This window comes from Heloderma suspectum, chromosome 10 (assembly GCF_057233095.1).
Source record: "Heloderma suspectum isolate Gila_16-S chromosome 10, 16-S_ref, whole genome shotgun sequence".
Taxonomy (NCBI): Eukaryota; Metazoa; Chordata; class Lepidosauria; order Squamata; family Helodermatidae; genus Heloderma; species Heloderma suspectum.
Window position 1 is genome coordinate 20,922,755 of NC_139467.1, and position 26,055 is coordinate 20,948,809.

The window sequence follows — 26,055 nt, forward strand, 5'->3', positions numbered from 1 at the left end:
TTGGATCTTAACAGCCTCACAGTGGCCAAAAGGGCAGAGGGCAGAGCCTGGGAGGGCAACAGCTTGGTGCTGGCAACTGGATTTGCCACAGACAGGATCCAACCCTGCTGCAACATACAGTAGAAGGAAATTTGCATTCAGTTGCATGAGAGTAACTTTACACACTGGGAACAGTAGGAAGGAAGCTGTCTGAAAGGGCTCCTTCTGCAGGGTCTCAAAACCTGGCTTTTTAAGGACAATTCACACATCTATATTCATCGCTCACAGCAGCCATGTTCACATAGCACACTAAACCATGGTTTCACATGACATGCACAAGCTGCAGCAAGCCACAGCATCACACACTCCTTTCCCCTCCTCTGTACTTCTGTGCAGAAGGCTTTAACATCTCATTTTTAGCTAACCATGGTTTGTCATGGTTAACTGTGGTTAGTTTCAACACTAACTATGGTTACTTTCAGACAAGCCAACTTCAAACCATGGGTTATGAAACTGGCTCATTTAAACATAACCATAGCGGGTTAATACCCACAATTCTGCGTCCAGACACCACATCAAACTGTGGTTAACTAAAAGTGGGAGTGAATGCTTCCGAATGCCTCCTCCTGGCTGCACAGGAGGAGGAGAGGAGGTGTTCAAGCCCACTAAATCATGGTTTAGTGCAGGGTTGGGGAACCAGCAGCCCAGATGCACTCACAGCTGGGGAGGGAAGCGTTAACCCCCCCTCCCTGTGCACACTGACCTCCTCCAAATCTCCCTCCCATCCTTGCTGCAATTTTTTGGGGGAAAGCCTCCTACTAGTGCCAAGGCAATGCATTTTTCAAGGGTAATTGTTGAGTGGGGATTAGTACGTATGTTCTGAACACACCTTTATCAGGTGCAACCTTAATCAGGTCTCCTCCAAAGTCCTTAGTCAGGGCCAAAGAAGGCATGATATGAAGACAAGTAATAGAATCTCCTGCTTTCAAAAAAATGTGTTTAGATTATATAAGAGGAAGGAGCTCAGTTTTGTTTGGGACCACAATGCTGGGAATTGAGGGGGAGGGAGGGTAACCCTTTCCCTCCATGCCATTTTCTCAGTTAAAACCCTCCCTGAAGCTAATATTTGCCCTGCAAAACAAAACATTCAGGCACCCATATGATGCCTCAAATTGCCGCCTGGGGTGGGGGGGATTGGAAAAAAGGCACTGAGAGAAAAGGGTTAAATCCCTCCCACCCCACTCCTAAGTGCCATGGCTCCGGTCAGAATTGCCCCTGTCTGCATGGCTGATATGAACACTTGTGGGGAGGGTGGAAAGCCAGAGATCCTACTTTCACACTGTGGACTGAGTACACACACACATACGCACGGTCTCCGAAGCAGGTCCACGGATCTTTTCCACTGTCTGCACACATGGCAGGGAGTCGCGGCTCCCAGGGCATGTGGACAGACCTTGCAATACATTTGTGTCCTATGTATTTGGAATGCTACAGTCTCAGGCAGGAACATGTTACGGTTTCAGAGTAGATCCATGAGAAGCAGCAATCAGCCCTGTGTAAAGCTGCCCTGGGCATGTTAATGAAAGGTGGGATAGAAATCCCTCAACTAAATAAAATCAGTCAGTGTAATTGGATATACTGATTTATTCGCACACGCTCTGCCTTTCCCCCACCCCCACAGCGCCTGGCCTTTTTCCTGTGCTCTGACCACCAGATCCTGTTTCTACTCAAACCCGACAGAGAACCCCAGAGGGCCAACATTGTAGCAACCCACTGATTTATTTGCATGTACGCACTCACTCACGATATCTAAAGTTTCTTTTAATGCATTTGCCTAGAGCCCCCCCCCCCCGGGGGGGGGGTGAGGGGAAAGAAAGGGAGCAGAAAGCACTTCAGCGAGGGTGGCATGGAGCAGAAACAGAGGCTTTCTTGGCTGAAGAGCATGTGCAGAGCACACCAAAACAGCACCTCAGCAGTCTGTGGCAGAGAGATAAGGCAATGCCAGGGACCCGGGGGCTTCTGCGTTGCCTAAAGAAATTAAAACATGCTCCATCAGCATTTTCCCCCTCAGCTTCCCCACGTTTCTCCATTTTTCACTTCTCGCACAAAAGGAGGCAGGCTAAGGAAGGCTTCAATCCTGGGCACCCTTGCCTGGGTGTAAGTCTCACGGAGTTCAGTGGGACTTCCCTCTGAGCAGAGACGTGTAGGACGGCGCTGTAGAATAATCAACAGAAGGAGAAACACTTTGGGAACGTGCACACGCTTCTCCCGCTGTAGAACAGGGGGGTGGTTGTTTTTTGGTAGTGGGAAGAATAACCTGGCACAGAACGGCCACGTAAGATGGGGTGGTAGCTACGGGTTTCAACCTGGTCTGCCCATGCAGCCAGATGTGGTGGTAGAATGCGGAGTGGAACGTAGGCTGCCATATAGTCAGGGTGCTTCTAGTGCAACAGTCCAAAGCCATTGTGTAGGTTTTCCATCTTTCCTTCCTTAACCAATTTTCTGTGGTAATGGGGGGAAAGCCTGTAAAATTCTGTGAATAAAGCAGGGCGATTGCACAATGAAACCCCCTTCTGTGGAAAGACCCTGAGTCAGATGACTGGTCCATCTCACTGAGCACTGTCTCCGACAGCCTGCTGCAACCCGGTGCACTCCAGATGTGTCAGCTGACAACTCCTAGCATGCCTCAGCCAACTAGTTGTCACCCAACACATCATCCAGCACATCTGGAGGACACCTGGTTGGCGAAGGCTGGTCTACTCCATTGACCAGCAAAAGCTCTCCAGGATTCCAGACAGGAGTCTTTCTCAGCCCTTCTGGGGATTGAACCTGGGACCTTGTAGGGATGTCCGTTGCTGGGAAATCCAATTCTTTCTCTTTTTTTGGCTCGACGGAGTTCTGCGGCATGTACAACTCACTTGTGTCTGACAGCCAAGCTGTGGGATGTTCCCCAAACTCTGGGAAGCTTTTTGATTGGAGGGGGGGGATCTGAAATTTGCACAAATTTCTGAGCAAATTGTGCAAATCATGACCAAATTGGTGCAATTTGCACACATTCGGTTGCAATGTGCACAATTTGTGCAAATTTGGCCAACATTTGCACAAATTGCTCAGACATTTGCACAAATTGCAGAATCTCCCCAACCCTGAACTGCACAAAATTCCTGGGAGATCTGTGAACTGGCCTGACTCACTGTAGGGCGCTGCAGCAGGACCCGAAATGAAGTCGGGGGGGGGGGCGAGCCCAAGAAAACCCATCCACCTCCACCCCTCAAACTGACATCCCTAAAAATATGTGCCCAATATAGCCGGCAGGAACAAGGAAGGTGCCTTATGCTGAGTCAGATCATTGATTCAGCCAGCTCAGTATGTCTGCAATGGCTGGCAGTGGCTGAGCAGGCTGAGCTAATTCAGACTGCAGCTGGGGTATGCCACTTTTAAGCCTACCTAAAAGACTGCCTTCTCCCATATGAACCTGCCCAGGTTTGAAGATCTTCAGGGGAGGCCCTTCTTTCAGTCCCGCCACCATCGGAGTCATGTCTGGTGGGGATGAAAGAGAGGGCCTTCTCAGTGGCTGCTCCCAAGCTCTGGAACTCCTTGCCAAGGGAGGCTAGGTTGGCTGCCTCTCCATTGTCCTTCTGCCAGCAGGCAAAGAGCTTTTAATTCAGGCAGGCTTTTGCATATATAAGCTGGTCTGTTATGGAAGGGGTTTGTAATTGGTTGGTGCTGTTTATTTATTATAATTTTGAGGTTGTAACTGAGTTTTTATGGATCTGTTTTTATGCTGTGTTTTAATTAAGATTTTGTTTTTAACCTGTATTATTGTTAGCTGCCTTGAGAACCATTTTTGCTGGAAAAGCGTGATATAAAATAAATGATGGTGATAGGTAGATGATAGATAGATAGATAGATAGATAGATAGATAGATAGATCCTCAACAAGTGGGAACATAGTTTTTAGCCACAATAGTGACCTGGATCAACCATGTTTAAGGGGTAATCTACCTCTGAATATGAGATATTGGGGACAAAATAACAGCAACAAAACCATTGTTTCCATACTCTTGTTATGCATTTCCAAAGGCATCTGACTGGCTGCTGCTGGAAACAGAGTGCTGGTGTTGACACATCATTGGTCTAATGCAATGAATCAGTTCTTGTGTATTTGCTCCAGAAATCCTGGCTCCTTGCTATGTTCACTAATTGGCTTGACCTACCCCCCTTGTTGTTTTTTATTCTTTTTTCCCTTCTCTTCAGGGTTGGCAGCATATTTCTTCCAACAGCCCATGGACCAAGTGATCATATCCGGACAGTCAGTGACACTGGCCTGTGTGGTTATGGGCTACCGCGGCATGGTTCAGTGGACCAAGGATGGGCTGGCCTTGGGGGGAGAAAGAGACCTGCCTGGTATGTTCATCATGGGATTGGGAAGGGAAGGCCTGGGGTGTGGTTGGAGAGCTAACAGCCATGGGCATTATTGTCTGAAGTACCAATTCACCACCAGCTGCAGTAGCTATTGGTCACTGCAGTAACCTATTACAGCTTGGATTACCACTTACCTGTACAGTAGGGGTGGCGAACGTGAGGTCCTCCAGATGTTGTTGGACTGAATTCCCATCAGTCTTAGCCAGCACAGCCAATGGTGAGGGATGATGGGAGTTCCAATACCACAACAACTGGAGGGTCACGTGTTCCACATCCCTGGTGTACACGTAGATGACTGCCCAGACAATCACCCCAATTTTTGGAGTTACTTCCCCTCCAAATACCCAAATTAACTTTTTTTACAAGCCTGAATTCAGGAATGTGTTCTGTGACTCAAAGGAACGTTGTCTCAATATGCAGTTTCAGAATGTATTAACACACACTAATAATAATATGCAGCACACACGAATAATGATTCTGCTCCCCTATCTAACTTTCCTATCCAGCATTAGACAGACAAACAAATATTATGTTGCCTCACCAAGTCCCAGGCCTTCTGGGGTGAGTGGTGAAGCCTAACAGAAGGAGCTAGTGGTGGTCAGGAAGAGATGGACAGGGTCTTGGTTACCTTTGGCATGGACATCTTCTGGCCCCTGGGACAAAATTAAAGGTTTTCAGGGGTAAACAACCTGGCACCCTCCAGATGTTTTGGACTACATACCCCATCTGCCCCAGCCAATATGGCCAGTGGTCAAGGATTATGGGAGTTATAGTCCAAATCACCTAGAGGGCACCATGTTGCCTACCTCTGATTTAACTACTCTCAGTCCATTGGATGACCACTTTAGTCCCTCCCTTAACCAGTCCACCCTAATTCACTCAGGTCTTGCATCAGGGTTTCATCTGGTTCTGATGAGATAAGGTTGCAGGCCCAAGGTTTCCAGTGACTTCCACCCATCTGGAGGTTCCTTCAAGGAAGGGCATCAGGTTTAGTTCATGCTGTGCCTTATCTCATGAGTGGGGAACCTCTTTCAGCCTAAGGGCCAAATTCAGTTTCAGAGAAGCTCTCGGCGGGATGGGGTAGGTGCATTCCAGTGGTGGCCAGGGCCAAAGGCAAAGGGGAAGGAGCAAAACACAGCAGCATATCTTCGCTTAAAGCTCATGCTGCCAGGAACGAAGCCATAGGAGAGCCATTTCCACATTTCAGATTGGGGAAAATACTGCACAAACACTGGGAGACCACCAAATGTTTGGTGGTTGGAGGAAAGGGGTAAGGCCAGGGGAAGGGGGCATGGCCATCTGAGGAACCCTGGAGGACCAAATTGAGACCCCAGGAAGGCTGGATTTGGCCCCTGGGCCTGAGGTTCCACACCCCTGCCTTACCTGTTTCAAATAGTTGGGTTCTGCCCCACCATCCAATGTAGCTACTATCCAAACTTAACCTTAGCCTGTACTTCTTTATGCATTTATGGCACTCAGGGTTAAAGATGTTCTCTCTGTGAGGGAAGCACACGTTATTATGGATCCCAGGGGAAATCTCTCCTGTCCTCAATTCAATGTAAGCTTCCTTTGTTTCTCTCCTGGGGAACTGAGCATAAAGCCAAGTGAGCATGGCACATACAGCAAAAAAAAGCCCAGGAAATCCCTATATCATGGATTTCCCACGCATCACGGATTATGGCGTGCCCCTTGAACAGAGGATACTTCCAAAGGCTAGGGGGCACCAAGTTGGATCTTTCCATTCTGGGGCCCATGAACTAACCCTCAGCTCCACCTCCCTCTCTCCCCACCAGGCTGGTCCCGCTACTCCATTGTCGGGGATGCCTCTGCCGGACAGCACAACCTACGGATTGACTATGCCGAACTGGATGATGATGCTGTCTACGAATGCCAGGCCACCCAGGCGGCTCTGCGATCCCAGCGGGCCAAGCTCACCGTACTCAGTGAGTCCTCTTCTTGCCCCCTTCTCCTCTTTCCAAGGCTCATCCTCTGTGAGAAGCGTTCACCCCGAGACAGCTCAACATTCCCATTTGTTCCAACCGCAAAGAGTTCTCAGGATCCATGGCTCAGTGGTAGAGCACCTGCTTTGCATGGAGAAGGTCCCAGGTTCGATCCCCGGCATCTCCAATTAGGGCTAGATCCTGCCTGAAACCCTGGAGAGCCACTGCTGGTCAGTGCCGACAGTACTGGGCTAGATGGACCAAGGGACTGACTTAGTAGAAGGAAACTTCTGATGTTCCTATGGTCTCAGCTAATATACCATGAGAGAGACTCAACAATTCCTGCATCTGATCGTGGCTTCTGAGATCTGCTTTCCCCGCTGCTAATCAATCTATGAAAGTGTCCTGGTAACATAAACCAAGCTGTGGGGGGCAGTGGGGGTTAGATTGTTGTGACTGTCCATCACTGTGGAGCCATAGAGGCCTCCAAAGACAACTGTGCTCAATCCTGCAATTGTTTCCTTTGGCTATTAGAAACTTGGAAAGTTTCCCCATCAGTCAGGAAGCCTGATTCCCCACCTTTGCAACATATCCAACATTTATCTCCAGGCTGGGTCAGACAATACTCTTACCTGGACCACTCTTCGATGTGTGCTGGGGAGTGGGAATGAGTGCATCTGTCCCACCAACACCTGTGTGCTTGTCCCATCATCAGACACTTCTGGACATCCCTACGTGGATGTAACATTCTTAAAGGCTCACCATCTAGGGAGAGGAACACAGCTTGGTAGCAGAGCACTCATTGTGCATGCAGAAGATCCCCAGTTCAGTCCTTGGCATAGCCAGTTAAAAGGAGCAGAGAGCAGGTGATGGGGTTGACCCTTCTCTACCTGAGATCTTGGAGAGCCAAAGGAGACAATACTGGGCCAGATGGGCACAGAATCTGACCTGGTATAAGTCAGTTTCCTAAGTTTCTATTCAATTCAAAGCACAGGTCACAGAGTTGATATCCCAGATTTAATCAGCCATTATGATCTTATGAATGTATGCCTTTTTGAACATTGCAACCACACATGGACATCTAGGTCATGTCGGAGGTGGGAGGAGGTGCAGTTTAGTGATGTCAGGGTGGAAACTGAGCCGATAGAATCCCAGAGCAGTTCTGATTCTGAGGAGGATCAGCAATCTGTGGGAGAAGAGCAAGCTCATCCCTCACAGGCACAGCAGCTGGCAGAGATTCCTCCTGCCAGCATTCCTGAGATAGATAGTGACCCTGGCAGTGAGAAAGTGCGGGAACGGGGCTTGCTAGATGCATACGCAGGGAGTGACAAGCGATGGAGGGCGCGGAAAGGAGGTGTAGCGCCCGTTTGGCGCGCAAGCAACGGCCACCTCCCGTGGACCCAAGGGAAAGAGGGAGGATCTCTCCCTAGCCCATAAGTTCAGGGTCTTCAAGTGACTCTCCTTCAAATGGGGATCAACTGCCTACTCGGAGGATAGGCCACTCTGCTGTTCCTTGCTTAGTCGCTGGTGATTAGCATCTGAAAGAGTCATTAAGTTGTAAAAGGATTAAAGCCTTGAAAAGAATGAGTTGGCTATTGGAGTCTACTGGAAGAGGCCGCTAGGGCGCTCCTGACAAGTAAGTGGGAAGAAGGGCATGCCCATATGCTCAACCATGCCTAGGGGACTGGTCTGGATAAGAGCATTGTCCGATCTGGCACTATGAAGTAGCAAGGGGGTGGGATGGGGCAAGATCCCAATATTAATGGTACTGTCTCTGCTCACCTTGCAGTGGCATCTAATCCAAGATCCTTGCTGAGTCTGCTGCCTCCCAGTCCTACTGGAAGAGTAGATTGGATTGTCAGCCTGCAGGGAGGGCCGTGTGTTACTGTTCTTAATTTATTTAAGTGCCTGTGTGCATTTTGGGTTTTTAGGAACTTAGGAAATATGATTAGATCAAGAGTGAGAGAATGAATTGTGCTGCAGCTGAATGGGCTATCCTCCCTTCCCCTGTTGCTTTGATCTCTGATGCACGCACGTCCATCCATAATATTTAGGCACTCAAAGAGCAGCTACAGTCATCCAGACGGGGCTACAATACATCTTCCAGTCTGGCTTTGCTGCTCCCTTCACACCTTATGGCATAAGTGGGTTCTATTGTCGCCTTCCCCAAACTGGTGCCCTCCAGGTGTGATGGAGTGCAACTCCCACTGGGAATGATGGGAGTTGCAGGCCAGAGGGCACCAGGTGGGGGAAGATTGTTCTATTGTGTCTCCCTTGAAGAATGGGGACCATTTGGAAATGCTGCGGGACTGGAGGGGACAGATTGACTGTTCTGTGGTCAACGATTCAGTGCATTAATTATCCATCTTCACAAGACCTGGCTGAAAGGAAACACCACCTTTCATCTTCTGCCTGGCTGGGATGATGCTCTGGAGAAGCTTGCATTTTCCAGAATCTCTTGTTTGCACATGCCTTCCCCACCACCCCGGGATGTATGGATTTTGTTAAATCCATTCCATCAGTTATTTTGTGGGTTGTCAGGCATCTTTCATTCCATCACTGACAGATTCGAATTTTTTTTAATTGGAATGTCATTCTACTTTTGCAAATGTGCATTAGTTCATGTGTATTTGCGCTAATGCAAATTAGCGCAAATCCCTCCCAAAAGTGAAAAACCAGTCTGCGGAATCCACATGACTCGGAAAAAGCCAGTCCGCTGTGGAATTCACAGGTCAGACTCATAGAAAGCCAAACTCATTGGAATCGGTTGCAGATTTCTCCAAGATCCCTACCCCCATCCCAACAGATATAACATGACTAACCTCCTCTCCCTGCATCTATTATCCCAGTCCCTCCGAATGACCCCGAGATCCAGAACGGTCCAATTGTGCATGTGATATCCAACATTCCCTACAACCTGTCATGCCGTGCTACTGGTGCCAAGCCCGCTGCTGAGATCAGCTGGTACCGCGATGGACAACGGCAAGAGTCTGCCGTGTACTCCAAGGTGAGCAAGGGTGAGGCCGGTGTTGGTGAGAGCTAAGCACGCAGAAAAGGGGAATGGAAAGTTGGACAGGAAGTCCTAGAGTGACCTGGCAAGTGCACCTGAACGTTACAGGGGAGAACTCGACACAAGCCTGCCATTTTCAGAAGCAGCTCCATGTGAAACTAAGCCCTAAGACAGCCTTCCCCAACCTGGTGCCTTCTGTTCGTGTTAGACTACAACTCCCAGCATCATCCCAACCAGGGGATTCTGGGAGATATAGTCCACACATATGGAGGGCACCAGGTTGGGGAAGGCTGCCCTAAAATAGCCCTGTCTCCCTGTTGGAGAGATGTCTTCCAAGGAAATACTGAGGATTTGATCACTTCTTCTTTCGCCCCTGCAGGCCCTGATGGATGATGGCAAGCGAGAGGTGGCAGTCAGCACCCTCCTCTTGACCCCCAGTAGCCGAGACATGGGCAGCTCCTTCACCTGCCGAGTCAGCAACCCAGCAGCCCCAGCTGGCAAGCAGACTACTGTCACCCTCAATGTGCAATGTGAGTCCATGGGGCAAGGGGATCTGCTGTGCTCGGGGCTCCTGACCCACTAGTGTGACACCTGAGATCCACTAGGGAGGGCACAGGAAACCTGGAAGAGCAAGCTGAGTGAAATTGTAGCTACCTAGCTTTCGCACAGCACCAAAAGCCTGCCTGACTGTACACAGATGGAACAGTTAATTGGCAACAGAGAGTTGGATAACAAGGGATCCAAGCAGATGCAAAGATAGACAGTAAGGAGTCCAAGTCAGTGCAGGCTGGGCACAATCTTCCAGGCTGGGAAAGAGGTCTCAAGGGGAAGGTTGAATATATGAAGAGTTGAGCTTGGGAAGAAAGAAAACCACATCTTTGGGAAATCCCTTCTCTGGGACTTTCATACTAAGGACACAAACTGTTTTGGACTTTGCCCATTCCTCTCTTCTGTCTTGCAGATCCACCTGTTGTAATGCTGTCAGTGCAACCACAAACTGTACCTGAGGGTGGCAAAGTGAGCTTCCTCTGTACAGCCACCTCGAACCCTGAAGTGACAGGCTACAGGTAAGGGTTAGAAGAAAGGGAGCTCCTACTCTCCAGGGATCACACACACAATCATGTTCTGCTTGTGACATGGCTGGGATGCCCTCTAATGGCAACACTGGGGATTGCATGCTCAGTGGTGCTTGCCAGTTTAGGAGGAAAGGGAGGTACTTCCTTCTGCTGGGGTTATTGCCGTCTCCTGACCCACAGTGGCCAACCAGATGCCTATGGAAAGCCCACAAGGAGAACACGACCGCAATATACCTCCCCTGCGTCTGGTTCCCAGTGAATGCTATTCAGGTGCATCGGCCTGCTGCTCCTGGAGGTGGTGATTAGTAGCCACTGATAGCCTTGTCTTCTACTAATTCATCTCATCTCCTTTCAAAGTCATCCAAGTTGGCAGCCATCACCACATCTTGTGGAAGCGAGTTCCATAGTTTAACTTTGCGCTTTGTGAAGAAGGACTTCCTTTTGTCTCTTCTGAATGTCCCACCATTCAGCTTCATGGGGGGACCCACTGGGTTTTTACTGTTATGCCAGATGCGGGACAACTTTTCTCTGTCCACGTTCTCCATACCAAGCACAATTTTATAAACCCCCTAAGTGTCCCCTCACCCACCCCATTACTTGCCTTTTTTTCCCTTCCTTTTTTAAAAAAAGCCCCAGATGCCGTAACCTTTCTTCGTAGGGGAGTTCCTCCTAGGGGAACTTTTCCTCTTAGGGGATTATTTGAATCAGACTTTCCTAAGACTGCACATGCCTTCACAGGTGGGCTAAAGGAGGGGTTCCCATTCCGGAAGCCAACGGCAACAGCTACGAGGCGACCGTTGACCAGTCCTTCTTCACCGAGCCCGTGTCCTGCGAAGTGTCAAATGCCGTGGGCAGCACCAACGTCAGCACACTGGTGGATGTGCATTGTGAGTGAAGGAGGCAGGTCTGGATCTTGAGACGGAGGGTTCCGTAGCTCAGCAGTAGAGTATGTTCTTTGCATGCAGAGGGGTCCCAGGTCAGTTCCTAAAACGATAAGATAAGAGGTAACAGGAAGGACCATCTGTCAGAAAGCCTGGAATGCTGCTGCCAGTCAGAGCTGGCAATACCAGGCTAGATGGACAAAGGATCTGACCTAGTATAAGGCCACTTCCTAGGTGCCTAAGATGGCTAAGGGGTTAGCCTGGTGCAGAATTAGAGTTTATAACAGGGGTAGGCAACTTTTTATCTGATGAGGGCCACAATCCTGTGGGGGTAATCTGTTGGGGGCTGCATGCTGGTGGTGGGCAGAGCTGAAGCCAGTGATGGGTGGGGCCAGAACAAAAGTGGGTGGAGCCACCTTTTTTTCACCCCCTCTTCCTCCCCACCAAGCAAGCTGCTGAGGAGAGAAAAATCACTCTTGTCAGGAGTCTGAACTGATCACTTGCAGAGGACTTTTGAAAAGAGACTGAGGGTTGCATGAATTTAGGACCAGGGCTGCAGGTGGCCACAGGACTACAGGTTGCCCACCTTGGTTTCTACCCAGCTGTTGTGATCAGTTCACACATGGGCATAACAGGTTCTTCTCCCACCCCCTGATGTAGTCCCTTGGCTTGCCTTCCCAGTAGGTAGCCTTCCATCTGTATGTGGTGTAGACCATGATACTAATCCTTGGCAGTTACCTTACGGATGGGGGAACATCCCCTTGTTTACCTCAGAGACTATCAGGGTTTTATGAGCATTCCCTCTGAATATTCACAAATCCTCGAGGACTTTTGTAAATGCTCAAAACAAATGTGGGGAGGGACAACTATCATTTCCCCCCACCTACCCTGCTTTGAAGGGCTGCTCCAGTGAAACCAGTGAAATCTTCTGCTCAGGGGCAAAAGCAACAATTATCCCATGATCAGCCCTTGAAAGCAGCCACCGTGGAAACAGATGGAGACACTGGACTGGTTCGCACGATCACCGCAGAACACTGTGGCTTATTTAAGGCACACTAAGTTGTGGAACACTGCTGGCAGCCATTCTGAATATTCACCCACTGGCGGGGGGTTGTCATGATTTGTTGTGTCATCCGAACCAGGGCAGCAGGAGTTGTTTGCTGGTTACACAACCCTCAAACAACCCTACAACAGACCATGGGTTGTTTGAGGTTCCTTTAACCCTCAAACAACCCCTGTTGCCCGGGTTTGGACAAGATGACAAACCCTGGCAAGCCCCCTGCTGGGGGATGAATATCTAAAATGGCCGCCAGCACACACTGCAACCCACCGTGGCTTAAATACACCACGGTGGGTTGCGGTGATCATTCGAACCAGATCATTGTCTCCACCAGCAGTATGCATCAGGGCTTCTTCTTTTTTTTAACAGGCTGCTCCCATGCTGGAGGTGAGAGCAGAACAGAAGGAAACCTGCTCAAGGGGGGTGGCTCCTGCGTCAGTTCTGCTACCCCAAAAATTCAAGTGGGGATGCTCACACGTCGTCGGAACAGCCTGGCTTTGAATGCTCAGCCCATCTCTCATTTGCATAGTGGTGTTCAAAGCACACCGTATACATCTGTCCATCATCCTTACAATCCTCCTCTTACCTAGTTGGGTATTATTATCCCCAGTGGAGGCTGGTGGCTCCGATGTCAGTAGGGCGGTGAATCCGCTCCGGGTTTCAGTCAGAACCAGTCCGAACTCTAAAGCTGTCCAAGGTGTGGAGCAGTCTGACTGGTTCTGACTGAAACCTGGAGCGGATTCACCACCCCACTGACATCGGAACCACCAGCCTCCATTGATTATCCCCACGTTGGCAGCTGTGAACAGTGAGTAGCTGGGCAGCATGGCAGGCAAGGCCGCCTGTCAACGCAGGTCTTGCAAAGAGGGGCTAGGATCAGTGACGGCTGGTGGCTCTGATGTCAGTGGGCTGGCGAATCCGCTCCGGGTTTCAGTCAGGACCAGTCAGAACCCTAAAGGAGCTCCTTTAGAGTTCTGACTGGTCCTGACTGAAACCCGGAGCGGATTCGCCAGCCCACTGACATCGGAACCACCAGCCTCCGCTGATTATCCCCAGGTTACCAGAAGGGCAGACCGAGGCTGAGAGAGGGCAGCTTGCCTAAGGTGACCAAATAAGTTTGTGACAGAGGTGGAATATGAAGAAGGGTGGGGGGGAACTTCCTGCTTCGTAGATCAGTCTCTTAGCTGCTGCACTCCACTAGTTCTCAGTAACGCCTTCCCTGCCTTGGTCTTTCTGCAGTTGGACCCCGCCTTGTCTCTCAGCCCAAGCCCCTGACTGTAGATGTTGGAGCGGACGCCTCTTTCACCTGTACCTGGACTGGGAATCCACCTCTCACCCTGGCTTGGACTAAGAAGGGATCTAGTGTGGTAAGTGGAGTATATCAGCAGTTTATTAAGAGTTTTATCGCAATGGTAACAGTAACGAAAATAAGAAGCACAAATAAAAGAAGGGATCTAGTGGGGAGATGAGAGCCAGTGTGGTGTAGTGGCTAGAGTGTTGGACCAGGAGCCGGGAGATCCAGGTTCTAGTCCCCACTCGGCCATGGAAGCTCACTGGGTGACTTTGGGCCAGTCACAGACTCTCAGCCCAACCTACCTCACAGGGTGGTTGTTGTGAGGATAAAATGTAGACGAGGAGGATTATGTATGCCGCCTTGAATTCCTTGGAGGAAAAAAGGTGGGATATAAATGCAATCAATCAATCAAGGTCTGCAAAAAAAAAAAAAAACAGAAAAAATAGGTGTGGGGGGAGAACAGGAAAAAAGGAGGAAGTTCCCCCCCCCAAGTTTTCCAAAAATCTCTGGAAAAAGGGGGGAAAACTTTTTTTCACATTTTTTCCATCCCACCCCCTACCCCCCATTTTTTCTGGGGGGTTTCCAAGCCATCACATCTCATCCAGTGGGGCAACTGACTTACACCAGGAGTCCGTGGGTAGAATCCAACTAATGTCCTACTTAGAGTAGACCCATTGAAATGAAAGGGCCTTAAGGTAAACATGACTAATTTAATCCCATTCATTTGAATGGGTCTACCCTAAGTAGGATTTTAGTTGGATTCTACCCCATGCTCCCAAACCCTCCCTGTTTGTGACTTGCAACCCACACCAAAGCTAGCCTAGCAACCCTCCCGCCCCCCTCAATCTAAGAATATGAAAACAGCCATGCTGGATCAGACCAAGGGTCCATCTAGTCCAGCATTCTGTTCACACAGTGGCCAACCAGCTGCATGCGGGGAACCCACAAGCAGGACATGGGTGCAACAGCACCTTCCCACCCACGTTCCCCCTGCAACTGGTGTACATAGGAACACTGCCCCTGATACTCAGGGCACCATCTGCATTTGCCCATGAAGAGCGGGCGAGGTGTCTTTGCTCTTGAGAAAGCCACATCAAGCAACTTTGTTCCAGCAGGTGCTGAGCAACGGCAACACCCTGCACCTCAAGGCAGTGACCCAGGAAGACGCCGGCGTTTACGTGTGCAAAGCCATCGTGCCGCGCATCGGAGTGGCTGAGAAGGAGGTGACGCTGGCTGTGAACGGTGAGGAGCTGGGCAGCATGGCAGGCAAGGCCACCTGTCAAGGTGGGTCTTGCAAAGAGGGGCTGGGACCAGTGGAGGGCGGTGGCTCCAATGTCAGTGGGCCGGTGAATCCGCTCCGGGTTTCAGTCAGGACCAGTCAGAACTCTAAAGGAGGTACTTTAGAGTTCTGACTGGTCCTGACTGAAACCTGGAGCGGATTCACCGGCCCACTGACATCGGAGCCACTGGCTCCCACTAGCTAGGGCTGAAGCAGCCCCCTGGTTCAATGGTCGAACTCTGAGAGGGGACGTCGAGAGCCCTTCGTGAGATCCACAAGCACCACCCCCTGACATCATCCCTTTTTAACCAAGCCATGGCCCCTTCCTGTAGCCTTTTAAAGCAGTAGAGAAGAGGGCAAGCACACAAGGGAAGGGGGCTGGGTCCCCTCAAGCCACCCTAGAACTCAAAGCACTGGCCTGATCGTGTCCTTGTTTCCAGGTCCACCAATTATCAGTGCAGAACCAAGCCAGCAGACAGCAGTGGGAGCCAAGGCACGGCTGGAGTGCTTGGTGGGAAGCGTTCCCCGTCCTGACAGGATCGTAAGTGTTTCAGTCTACTAGTCTGTCCAAAGTTGCCGTTCCTCTTGCCTCAAACCAAGCCTGTGTGTATTTCACAACTGGACAATTCGATTGAGAATTGGCACCAGGTATAGAATTCAACATCTAATTAAAACTGGCTTTATAGTCACAAATATGCGTGTTTCTAGCCTTTAAGACGGACATAACATTATGCAGGCATGGAGGCCATGCAATAGCTGCTCTCAAAACATGCATTCTTTTTTCTCCCTGATCTTGGGACAAGTGCAGGAAACCACAAATTACAAATATTTTTTTTAAAAAATGTAAATAGCCAACAACAGCATTTAAATAAACCATTTGAAACAGAGTTCAGGCCGGCACAATGGCAATTTAAAAGCCCATTAGCCAGCAGCATACTCCATCAGATCACAACACAGATATGTCTTCGAAACCTATTTGAAGGCCAAAACAAATGAGGCCAACCGTGCTTCCCTTGAGAGGGAGTTCCACAGATTGGAGGCCACCACTGAGAATGCCCTCTTCCTAGTGCCAGACGGCCTTCCAGTCTCTCAGACCTTAATGGCAGGCCAGCAGCTAGGACCACTGATGCTGATCTTACTTAGTGCTTGGGCAGGTTAATACAAATGTAGCAGTCCATCAGAGAACCTGGCCCCAAACTGGGGCAGGGGAGGGCAATCACTTTTGGTCTGGGGGGTGATTTAACCCCCTGGACCAAGCCAGCAGGCCGCATGACATCAAGGGGGTGGAGCCCAACCCGAAGCCCCACTGCCTCTCATGGCATCATCCGCCCTGCCCACTTTCTTTAAAAAGTTCTCCATGCCTCTCTCTGTACAAAGAAAGGGACCCAGCCAGGGTGTGCAGCCCCTGCAAAACCCAGCCGAGTCAGGTTCCCTCTTCCCAGGCTGCTTGGGGCACGAGCAGCATAGGAAGGGACTCGACCAGGGCTTGCAAGAGTGATGCGAGGAAATCCACAGTTTATGTCCAATCTCTGATTGGAAATAAGAAAGGGATTCCATTTGTGCCACTTGCCCTCTGATGGGCAGAGCTGGGGGGGGCAGAGGGCAGGGCCTGCAGAGGGTGCTCAACCCTCCGTGGGCCAGAGGTTGCCCTCCCCAGGTTTAGGGCTTTAATGGTCAAAACCCGCACATGGCTTGGGACCACAAACCTGACAGAATGCCTCTCCTGATCTGTACATAGTCGAACACTAAGCTCAACATCTGGGGCCTTCCTTTGGGTGCCACCTCCAAGGGTGGCCCCCTGACTGTGGAATGAGCTCCCCACTGCGGTCTGCCTGACACCACCTTTTCGGCACCAGGTAAAGACCATCCTCTACTTCCAGGCACTGAATGGTATATGATGAGGCATCTATGTCTGCTGTTTTTGAACAGGTCTCTTAGGGAAAATATTGTTGGCTTACGTTGCTTTCAGCTGTTTACATTGTTTTAATTTTTCTGTGTTAAAAAATTTGGAAGGTTTTTATTATGTTGTATGTTATTTTTATTTATTATTAAATTTATTAATCACCCATCTGGCTGGTCACCCAGCCACTCTGGGCGATGTACAGCATACAATAAAACAATTTAAAACAATAAAATTCTACAATAAAAACATTTTCTAAAATACCCTAACCCACCCCAAATGCCTGCCTGAACAACCACGTTTTTAATGCACGACAGAAGCTCATTAAAGAGGGGGCATGGCGGAGTTCCCTAGGGAGGGAGTTCCACAGAGTGGGGGCCACCGCAGAAAAGGCCCTCTCCCTCGTCCCCACCAGTCTAGCTGTCCTGGCTGATGGGACAGAGAGAAGGCCATCCGAGGCTGATCTTGTTAAGCGGCCTGTCTGGTGCTGCTGGAGGCGCTCCTTAAGATAGGCTGGGCCGGAACCATATAGGGTTTTAAAGGTCAAAACCAACACCTTGAATTTGGCCTGGAAAACAACTGGTAACCAGTGCAACTCCTTCAGCACTGGACTGATGTGGTCTCGCCGGCGGCTGCCTTTAATCAGGCAAGCCGCCGCGTTCTGTACCAGCTGCAGCTTCCGAACCATCTTCAAGGGTAACCTCACGTAGAGCGCATTACAGTAGTCTAAACGAGAGGAGACCAGGGCATGTACTACCGATGGGAGCAGGTGGTCAGGAAGGAAGGGGCGCAGCCGCCGTATCAGATGGAGTTGATACAGCGCTGTCCGGCTCACAGCTGACACCTGAGCCTCCATGGACAGCTGGGAGTCCAAAATGACCCCCAGGCTGCGGACCTGGTCTTTCAAGGGTAGCCATACCCCATTCAACACCAGGTCAACATCCCCCAGCCTCCTCTTGTCTCCCACCAAAAGTACCTCGGTCTTGTCAGGGTTCAGCTTCAGCTTATTCCTCCCCATCCAGCTACTCACCGTCTCCAGACATTTGGACAGGGATTCTACGGCCAACCTTGGTGAAGATTTGAATGAGAGGTTGAGCTGCATGTCATCTGCATATTGATGATACCGCACCCCAAACCTCCTGATGATAGCCCCCAGCGGCTTCACATAGATATTAAATAGCATCAGGGAGAGGATGGAATCCTGTGGCACCCCACAAGTGAGTGGCCACGGGTCCGAAACCTCCTCTCCCAGTGCTACCCTCTGGTACCTGCCGGAGAGGAAGGACCAGAACCACCGCAATACGGTGTCTCCAATGCCCAACCCCTCCAGGCGGTCCAGGAGGATACCGTGGTCAACAGTATCCACAGCCGCTGAGAGGTCGAGGAGAACAAGGAAGGAGCATTCACCCCTATCCAGAGATAGGGGTGAGTTGTAATGCTGCTGTATTTTTTTAATGAATTGTTGTAAAGCACACAGAGACCTTCAGCTATGGGGCAGTATAGAAATGAAATAAATAAATAAGATGAACCCGGAAATGCACCAGTAAGCAGTGCAGCTTGTGCGATATCAGTGTAATATGTTCTGACCGTCTAGCGCCAACAAGCACCTGAGCAGCTACATTCTGAATCAACCAAGGTTTTCTGTGTCACCTTCAAAGGCAGCCCCACATAGCGCACATAGCAGTAGTCTAGTCTGGATGTAACTAACGCATGCATAAGAACACATGCACCCTTTTTTTAAAAAAAAGAAAACTCAGCATGCCTGATGTACAACAGGAGGGAGAGGCGGTAATCTAACTCAGTTACTGATCCAGCATTCAGCTTGCTGGCACAGACATTTATGCCATCAGTTTTATTTATTTCCATTCACATCCTTTGTTTCACATTTTTCAAAAGCCTCGGGGCAGCTAGCAATAGCGGAAACCAACAAAACAAAGTGTTATTGGTGGGATGAAATGCAATTAAAAAATGAATGGTCTCAATAGCATTGATCTAGCAGTATGATTAATACAACAGTAAGTCTGGAATAAAATGCACATCTTCCTCCAAAGCCCCCTGGAACAGTGAGAGTGTTAGGCTGCAATTCAATACACACTCGGGGGGGGGGGGGCTTACTTCTGAGTAGACCTGCCGAGGATTGCACTGTTAGCCACCCTCTTAAAAAAACAAACCCAGGAAGGCCAACCAAACTCCTGTGGGACAGCCTTCCCAAAATGGGTGCCCTCCAGAGGTGTTGGCCTACAACTCCCATCATCCCTGACCATTGGCTGTGCTAGCTGGGGATGATGGGAGTTGTGGGGCAACACATTTGGGGGGCACCAGGTTGGGGAAGGCTTCCCAGTAGTGGGAGGTCAACAAGGGGACACCGGTGAGAGTTCTTCCTTGCCAAGAGCACCTGTCAGCAGAAGACTGGACAGTGCCAGCTCTTGGAGCAGGGCTCTGTTGGCTGATGTGAGGGCACAAGCGGCTTGGTAAGGCAGGAGATGTTCAAGTTCGCTGTGCAGATGCAGAACCTGTTGTGATCCTCTGTTTCCAAAATTCGGGGAGGGGGGCAGGGTTCACCCAAAGATGGAGGTGAGAAACATGAAAGCACGTGGGCCACATCTCGAAAAGCCACAACGTCTTTTAAATAAAGGCTTGTCAAATTCGGCTGATTGTTGGAGGCATAATGCAGTCAATGCTTCTCTTATTCATATGCTTTGGAAATGGCCAATGGCCGCCTCCTTTAGGGAGGAGGTTATTGTACGGATAAATGTTGTATTGGAAAGCTCTTTAATATTCACTGACGTAGATGTTCTTTTAAATTACTTACCTGCTTCTTGGAATGTAACACATGGTCAGTGTAAATGGATCTTTCGCACCCTTTTTGTCACTAAAAGACTGATACTACGAAATTGGAAGGATAAAAGCCTTCCAATTGCCTGTAACGCAATGGGCTGAAGACGTAACAACACTTGAACAACATTTGAAAGGGTGATATATAGGCGTAACTTGCAGGTAGACTTACATGTGGATATTTGGTCTGCTTTTACTGAAGTGTGTGTGTAACCTATTTCCCCCACCACCACTTTTTTTCTTCTTTCTTTCTTGGATATTGGAATATTTGAAACTGAGGATTTTAGAATATGTTGTGTTTGTTTGTTTTTGGTTTTGTTAAGTTTTCAGTTTTGTTTTGTTTTGTTAAAACTCACAATAAAAAATTGTGGGGGGGGGGGAACGTTTCAGAAGCTGGGGCAGGTTGGAATGGCACAGCGATCTTAAGATATAGGAACCTAGGCAGCTGCCTTATACTGAGCCAGACTCTTGGTCCATCTCACCCAGTGTTGTTGACCCTGACTGGCAGCGGCTCTCCAAGGTTTCAGGCAGGAGTTTTTCCAGCCCTACCTGGAGATGCCGGGGATCGAACCTGGGACCTTCTGCATGCAAAGCAGGTGCTCTCCCACTGAGCTACGCCCCCTCCCTGACTTGTCTTCTCTCCCACCATGTCAAAAGAGTCTGAGATGAGCCAGTGCATAGCATGCAGCTTTAAATCATTCCACGAGGACACCCACTAACATCGGGTGAGCTATTTGTGGGCCACGGCTAACCATTCAGACCTGGTGGCAGAGATTATTTTTCTCCCCTCAGGCTGCAAACAGACAAAGAGGATCTGCAGAAGCATGGAGAAAATCAGCAAATTTCTGTATGGTGAATTCCTACGCATGATCAGCTGGCCACATGGTGGCAACAGTCACATGGAGCATTTGTCTTTTTCAAGGTGCCTCTGTGTGGCAGCCGTCTCACACGGGCCAGCTCCATGTGCTCACCCATGCGTCCCCCATCAGTCCGCAGTCTTGATTCCCTCTCTTTCCTCTTGCAACAGGCGTGGGCGTGGGGTGAACGGGTGCTGGATGCTGGCTCGCTGGACCGCTTCACGGTGGACACTGTGGTGACAGACCAAGGGGTGCTCTCGGCTTTGCTGATCGACCCAACCCACAATGCCGACTTTGCACTTCCCTACAACTGCACGGCTTGGAACCGCTTCGGCGCACGTTCTGCCGTGGTCAGCTTGCGCCGCCAAGGTGAGAGGCATCATCTTTTGCCAGGAAGCCTTTGGAATGACCCCCGAGACCTGGGGTCGCCAACACGGTGCTCATGGATGCCAAAGTGTCCACGGACACTCCTCTTGGTGCCCATCAGGCTTCCCAGCCCTCCTGATTTTTATGTTATTTCATAATATAATCAATATTTTCACTGGGATGCTAGCCATGCTTCAAAGCGAAGTGCTGCCCTCCAGCGCCACCTTTCTTTGGGTTCAAAAGAAAGCTTTTGTGTTTTGGAGTTCAGACGCCACCTCTGCCTTGTACTTAGGTTCTTGGGGAACTTACATTTCTTTTAGTCTTGCCAGTTTGGCGCAAGGCGTCCTACATGGCAGTCATTTTGTGAGGGCACCCATGACACTCCCAAAATTCCAAAAATGCCCACTCACCCCAAAAGGTTGGGGACCCCAGCCCTAGATCAGCCTTCCCCAAGCCAGCGCCCTCCAGAAGTTTTGGACAAGTACTCCCATCAGCCTCACCCAGCATGGCTAATAGTCAGGGATGATGGGAGTGGTAGTCCAAAATATCTGGAGGGCTAACTCTGCCAGGAATGGCATTCGAGTGATCCTGCTTGTGTCCAGGAAGATGTCTGCCCTGGGTCTGCTATGGCCCCTTCTCTGTTGCTGAGCTCTCCTCCTCCATCAGTGAGCATGGTCAGGATTATCTAGAGGTGGCAGGGGCAGCAGTACAGCTAGCCTCCATTTTGACTTCCCAGAATGCTCCTGGCATCATGCTGCTTTGTGCATCAGGCCTGAGGTTTTGGGGGTTTTTTAAGGCAAACTCAGAACTAATCCTGCTGGGTTGCTGGTTCTTCCTTCTAAAGCCTGAAACAGCTTGGGGCAGCATCTGCTCAACGATGCTGAGTGCAAATGCCAGCCCCATTCCTGCCAGCCCCTGAGTGTCAAAGTTGGAGCAGGAGTTCTGAGTTCAAATCCCTCTCTAGCCACAAAGCCCATTTAGGCAAATCGCCATCTCTTGGCATCACCCAAACCATGGGGTGGTTGTTGTGATGGCAGAATGGTATAAAGCCTTGCCAGTCACTCTACACTCTTTGAGAGAAAGACAGGTGTATAGATAGGATAGATCAGCCTTCCCCAGGGGGTGGGGGGTGGATTATGGGAGTTGTTGTCCAGCACATCTGGAGGTCACCAGGTCAGGGAAGTCTGTGATAAGCCAAAGTTATAAAGCAATGACTTCTCCCTCCAGAGGTCTGGTCTGTCCTCATCTTGGGTGCCATGGCTGCCTCCGGAGTTGCCGCCCTCCTCATCCTAGTCGTCTTCATCTCTCTCTGTTACCGGCGCAAGCACTGCAGGAAAGGTGAGGATCCTTATAGCTTCTTTCTCTTCCTCTTCCTCCCTCTGCTTTGCAGCTTCTTCTCTACTTGAAGTACACCTGAAGGGGCTAAATGGAGCCTATCAGCTCTGCAGTACCAGGAAGCACGCATGCTTGCGTTGAAAGAAGCTGACACATGCGCTCAGAGGCGCAGGTATGAGGTCAAATCCCAGCAGGGGGGCCTTTCTGTCTCCTTCGCTGGGGAAGGGAGCACAGCTGAGTGACGGAGCAGCACGGCTGCGCAGGCTGAAGTTTCCAGGTGCTATTCCCGGCATCTCCCAGTTTAAAAAAGGATCCCCCTTCCTGGAGAAAGACACCTGCTTGAAGAACAGCTGCCACTCAGAGTAGACCGGGGAGGGCACTCTTCAGGCTTGCAGGATCTACTTTGGGGATTTTTTTAAACTAGAACTCCAAGATCCACCAGCCGGAGCCTGGTGCAAAAGACATACACTTAGAATTAAAGAAATCTGGACCCAGGGATTTGTGTGGAATGCCACAGTCAAATGGAGCTCACAGTCCTTCCACACAAAACTCCACTGCTGGTAACCCCAAGCTTTCATTTCATTTCATTTATTACATTTCTATCCCGCCCAATAGCTGAAGCTGTCTGGGAGGCTTACAAAGATGAAAAACTCATTACGAATACATTACACCAAGCGTAAAAACCATTTCTATACTAACATATAGACAGACAGCACAGACACACATAGATCTCAAACAGTTTTAAACCACCAGCAGTAAGAAAAGTCCGGGACTTTAAAGCAGTTTTAAACAATTGACAATAAGAAAAGTCCAGGAAAAGAAGAAAGAAGCCTCCTTCTTTTAAATGGTATAATTTGGGGCAGGAAGAGTCATTTGTTGTTGTGGCTATTGGAAGTCAGAAATCCTTGCTGGTCTACTACAAATGACCAAGAGATTTACCAGTAGATCCAGATCTACCTTCTGCTCACCCCTCAAATAGACAATACTGTACCAGTCTGACTCTTTTTAAGGCAGCTTCATACATTCAGTATGTTCACCCAGTTCTAACGTTCCAGGGTCAGTGTGCAGGCACATAAGTATCTGCCTTTGACTAGGTCAAACTAACAATCTGAGTACTATTTACTCTAGGAACCTCTGCAGAACCTCCGGTCAAAATCGGCCCTCCTGGGGTCATAATCTGGCCCTTCCAATCCCCGATGACCCCTCCCCATTCCCCTGGCCTCCCCTGCTTTCCCCACCCGCTAATGATTTGATGGTTTCCCAGCTGTTCTGCAGTCTTTTTCCCCATTCTAACAGGTTGAAATGCCTCTCCTAATGCTTAATTACTGGCAGGAAAAGCGTTAAGCTCAAAGATAGTGGTATTTGGGGGAATTTCAGCCCTGCCCCTTTTGTCTTTGGCCCCACCCACACGTGGAATGCGGCCCCCGAAGGCTTCTCCAAAATGAAATTCAGCCCTCACCCCTGGTCTACTCTGAGTCTCGCTAGGTCAGAGTGGGCAACACACGGCTCACGTCCTGCATGCAGCCCCTGCTGCCCCCGAATGTGCTCCCCCTGCTGCCCCACCAGAAAAAAAAATATTTTTTTACCCAAGGAAGTTGTGCTTTTATCACTAGCAGTGGTTTGCCATCAAATTTCAGCAGCAAACCACCAGTTGTTTTTTCTAGGGAGCCCTGACCTCCCACCATTGCCACCGTCCTGGTCCTTGGCCAGGGGGCTTTCCCATCAGCCTTCTAAACTGGAGATACCAGGGATTGAACCATGGACTCTCTGCATGTTAAGCTTTGTGCTGAATCGCTGAGCTGCGATCCCTCCCCACCACTGATTTTCATGTGCTGACCTGGGGTAAGAACTGTGCAGCTGCAGGTCTGGATTTGGCCTGCGGGCCTGAGCTTCTGCAAACCTGCCATTGGTAGGGATGTCCGTCACTGGGAAATCCATTTATTTTTGGCTTGATGGAGTTCCGTAGCATGTATGACTGGCTTTGCATCGCTGAGCTGAGCTGAGGGCTGTTCCCTGAACTCTGGGAACTTTTTTGTGCAATTTTTGGGAAGGTTCTGTGATTTGTGCAAATTTCTGGGTGATTTGCACAGTTTATGGCCAAACTTGCACAAATTACATTACTTTGCATAATTTGCGCAAATTCGGCCATATTTTGCGCAAATTCAGCCATCCTTTGCGCAGATGGCTTAGAAATCTGCTCAAATTGCAGAACCTTCCCCCTAAAATGCCCCAAGTTCTGGAGAATCTGTGAACTGGCCTGACTCAGATGGAGTTTGGCGCCGTAGCGAGAACCCAAATGAAGTTTGGTGGGCTGAGCGTAGGAAGACCCATCAAACTCTATGCCCCAAATGAATTTCTCCAACATCCCTAGCCATAGGCGATGGAGGACACTCTTTAATGCCTGTGTTTGTCCATCTGTCTTCTCTGCAGCCAAGCGGGGAACACAGCTCTCCAAGGCGGACATCCTGGTGCAGATCACGACGAGCGAGAGCAGCCCCAGCAGGCCAAGCGAGGCGGAAGAGGAGGGCAAGGAGCCCATGGTGAGCCAATGACCCAATCCCCTGTGCAGGGGCACTGCTAGAGCTGGACTGTGGGGCTGAAGCTCAGGGCCCTGCAGCCCAATGGGGGCCCAAGGATACACCCAGAGAGTAGCAGGTGATAAGGCCATCAGGGGAACAGAAACCAACCCCATTCCTGTAGTCATGATGGCCCTATGACTAAAATGAGTGTCAAATGCAAAACTGCACACACTCAGAATATTATCACTTTTATCAGGGTGGGCAAACAGTTTTGTTGTTGGTGTTCTAACCTATCAGGCATGCAGGGGCAGTTTTAAAGCATGGAGCGGCAGTTGGAGGAAAGTGGAAGAGAAATGGTAGCTGTGTGCTGCACAGCTGAAGTCAGGGTGCAATCCTATGCATGTTTAGACAGAAAAAAAGTCCTGCAACTCCCAGCATTCTCCAGCTGGCTGGAGAATGCTGGGAGTTGCAGGACTTTTTTCTGCCTAAACATGCATAGGATTGCACCCTAAGAGACATGGCCATCTAAGGTCAGAGGGATGCATAACACCATTACACTTTCTAAAAAAATGTTATTTTCTCCATGCAGAGAGAGCCATGGAGCTTCACAGAGAAAGGGACTCAGCCAGGGCTTACAGTAAGCCCCAGCCGGGTCAGGCTGCTCTTTCCCACACCACTCATGACCTGCCCACAACACCCAGTCAATATTCTGTAGCGTCTGAGCACACTCCGTCCCCACTGAGCTATTTAGGGAGTGTTCCCCCCCCCCCTGAGTTTTTTAAAAGTTTTTTTTTTTACTTCTTCAAACTTTGGGATTCCCCCAAGCCTGCAGATGCTTCCTCACTCCTGCTCCTGTGCATGGACGGTGCTGTTTCAGCCATGTATGCAACGGCACTTGCACCCGAACATTGGTAATAGAGGGAACGGCGGGGTGTCCTCCAGATGTGGTGGGCCACAACTCCCAGCATGCCTGACCATTGGCCATGCTGATGGGAGTTGAGGTCCAAAACACCTGGAGGGGAAGGCTGATTTAAAGAGAAGACAGGAGGAGATCCGATCATGCGGATCTTCATTGTCTCATCCAGTTTGGCCCTCAGGGACCCATCGGACCTGAACTTGAGGCAAGGGCATTTTTTGTGTGATGCTCACCTTTCCCTGTTCATCTGCCTCCAGGCCACGAGCAGCGAGTCTCCAGGTACATCCCACACAGAGCACAGCGAAATCCTGGAGGATGACGAAGGGAGCCAGGAGCTGAAGGTGAGCTCAGCTAGGGCTGTGGGGGACGAATCGTATCTCTCCT

General features: G+C 49.9%; 1 protein-coding gene across 2 annotated transcripts in view; it reads left to right on the top strand.

The window, feature by feature from the left end:
* Positions 1 to 26,055, top strand: part of KIRREL2 (kirre like nephrin family adhesion molecule 2) — a 56,375-nt gene that overhangs the window by 27,275 nt on the left and 3,045 nt on the right. Inside the window, exons 2-14 of one of the 2 annotated variants that reach the window (XM_084814385.1) lie at positions 4,236 to 4,385; positions 6,197 to 6,346; positions 9,193 to 9,350; positions 9,733 to 9,883; positions 10,315 to 10,420; positions 11,168 to 11,316; positions 13,610 to 13,737; positions 14,780 to 14,906; positions 15,384 to 15,484; positions 20,706 to 20,904; positions 22,129 to 22,239; positions 24,667 to 24,776; positions 25,929 to 26,012. In XM_084814385.1, the coding sequence (XP_084670511.1) occupies positions 4,236 to 4,385; positions 6,197 to 6,346; positions 9,193 to 9,350; positions 9,733 to 9,883; positions 10,315 to 10,420; positions 11,168 to 11,316; positions 13,610 to 13,737; positions 14,780 to 14,906; positions 15,384 to 15,484; positions 20,706 to 20,904; positions 22,129 to 22,239; positions 24,667 to 24,776; positions 25,929 to 26,012 (1,724 nt within the window). Of the gene's footprint in view, positions 1 to 4,235; positions 4,386 to 6,196; positions 6,347 to 9,192; positions 9,351 to 9,732; positions 9,884 to 10,314; positions 10,421 to 11,167; positions 11,317 to 13,609; positions 13,738 to 14,776; positions 14,907 to 15,383; positions 15,485 to 20,705; positions 20,905 to 22,128; positions 22,240 to 24,666; positions 24,777 to 25,928; positions 26,013 to 26,055 lie in introns of both variants that reach the window. The other variant, XM_084814386.1, reaches the window with a different exon arrangement.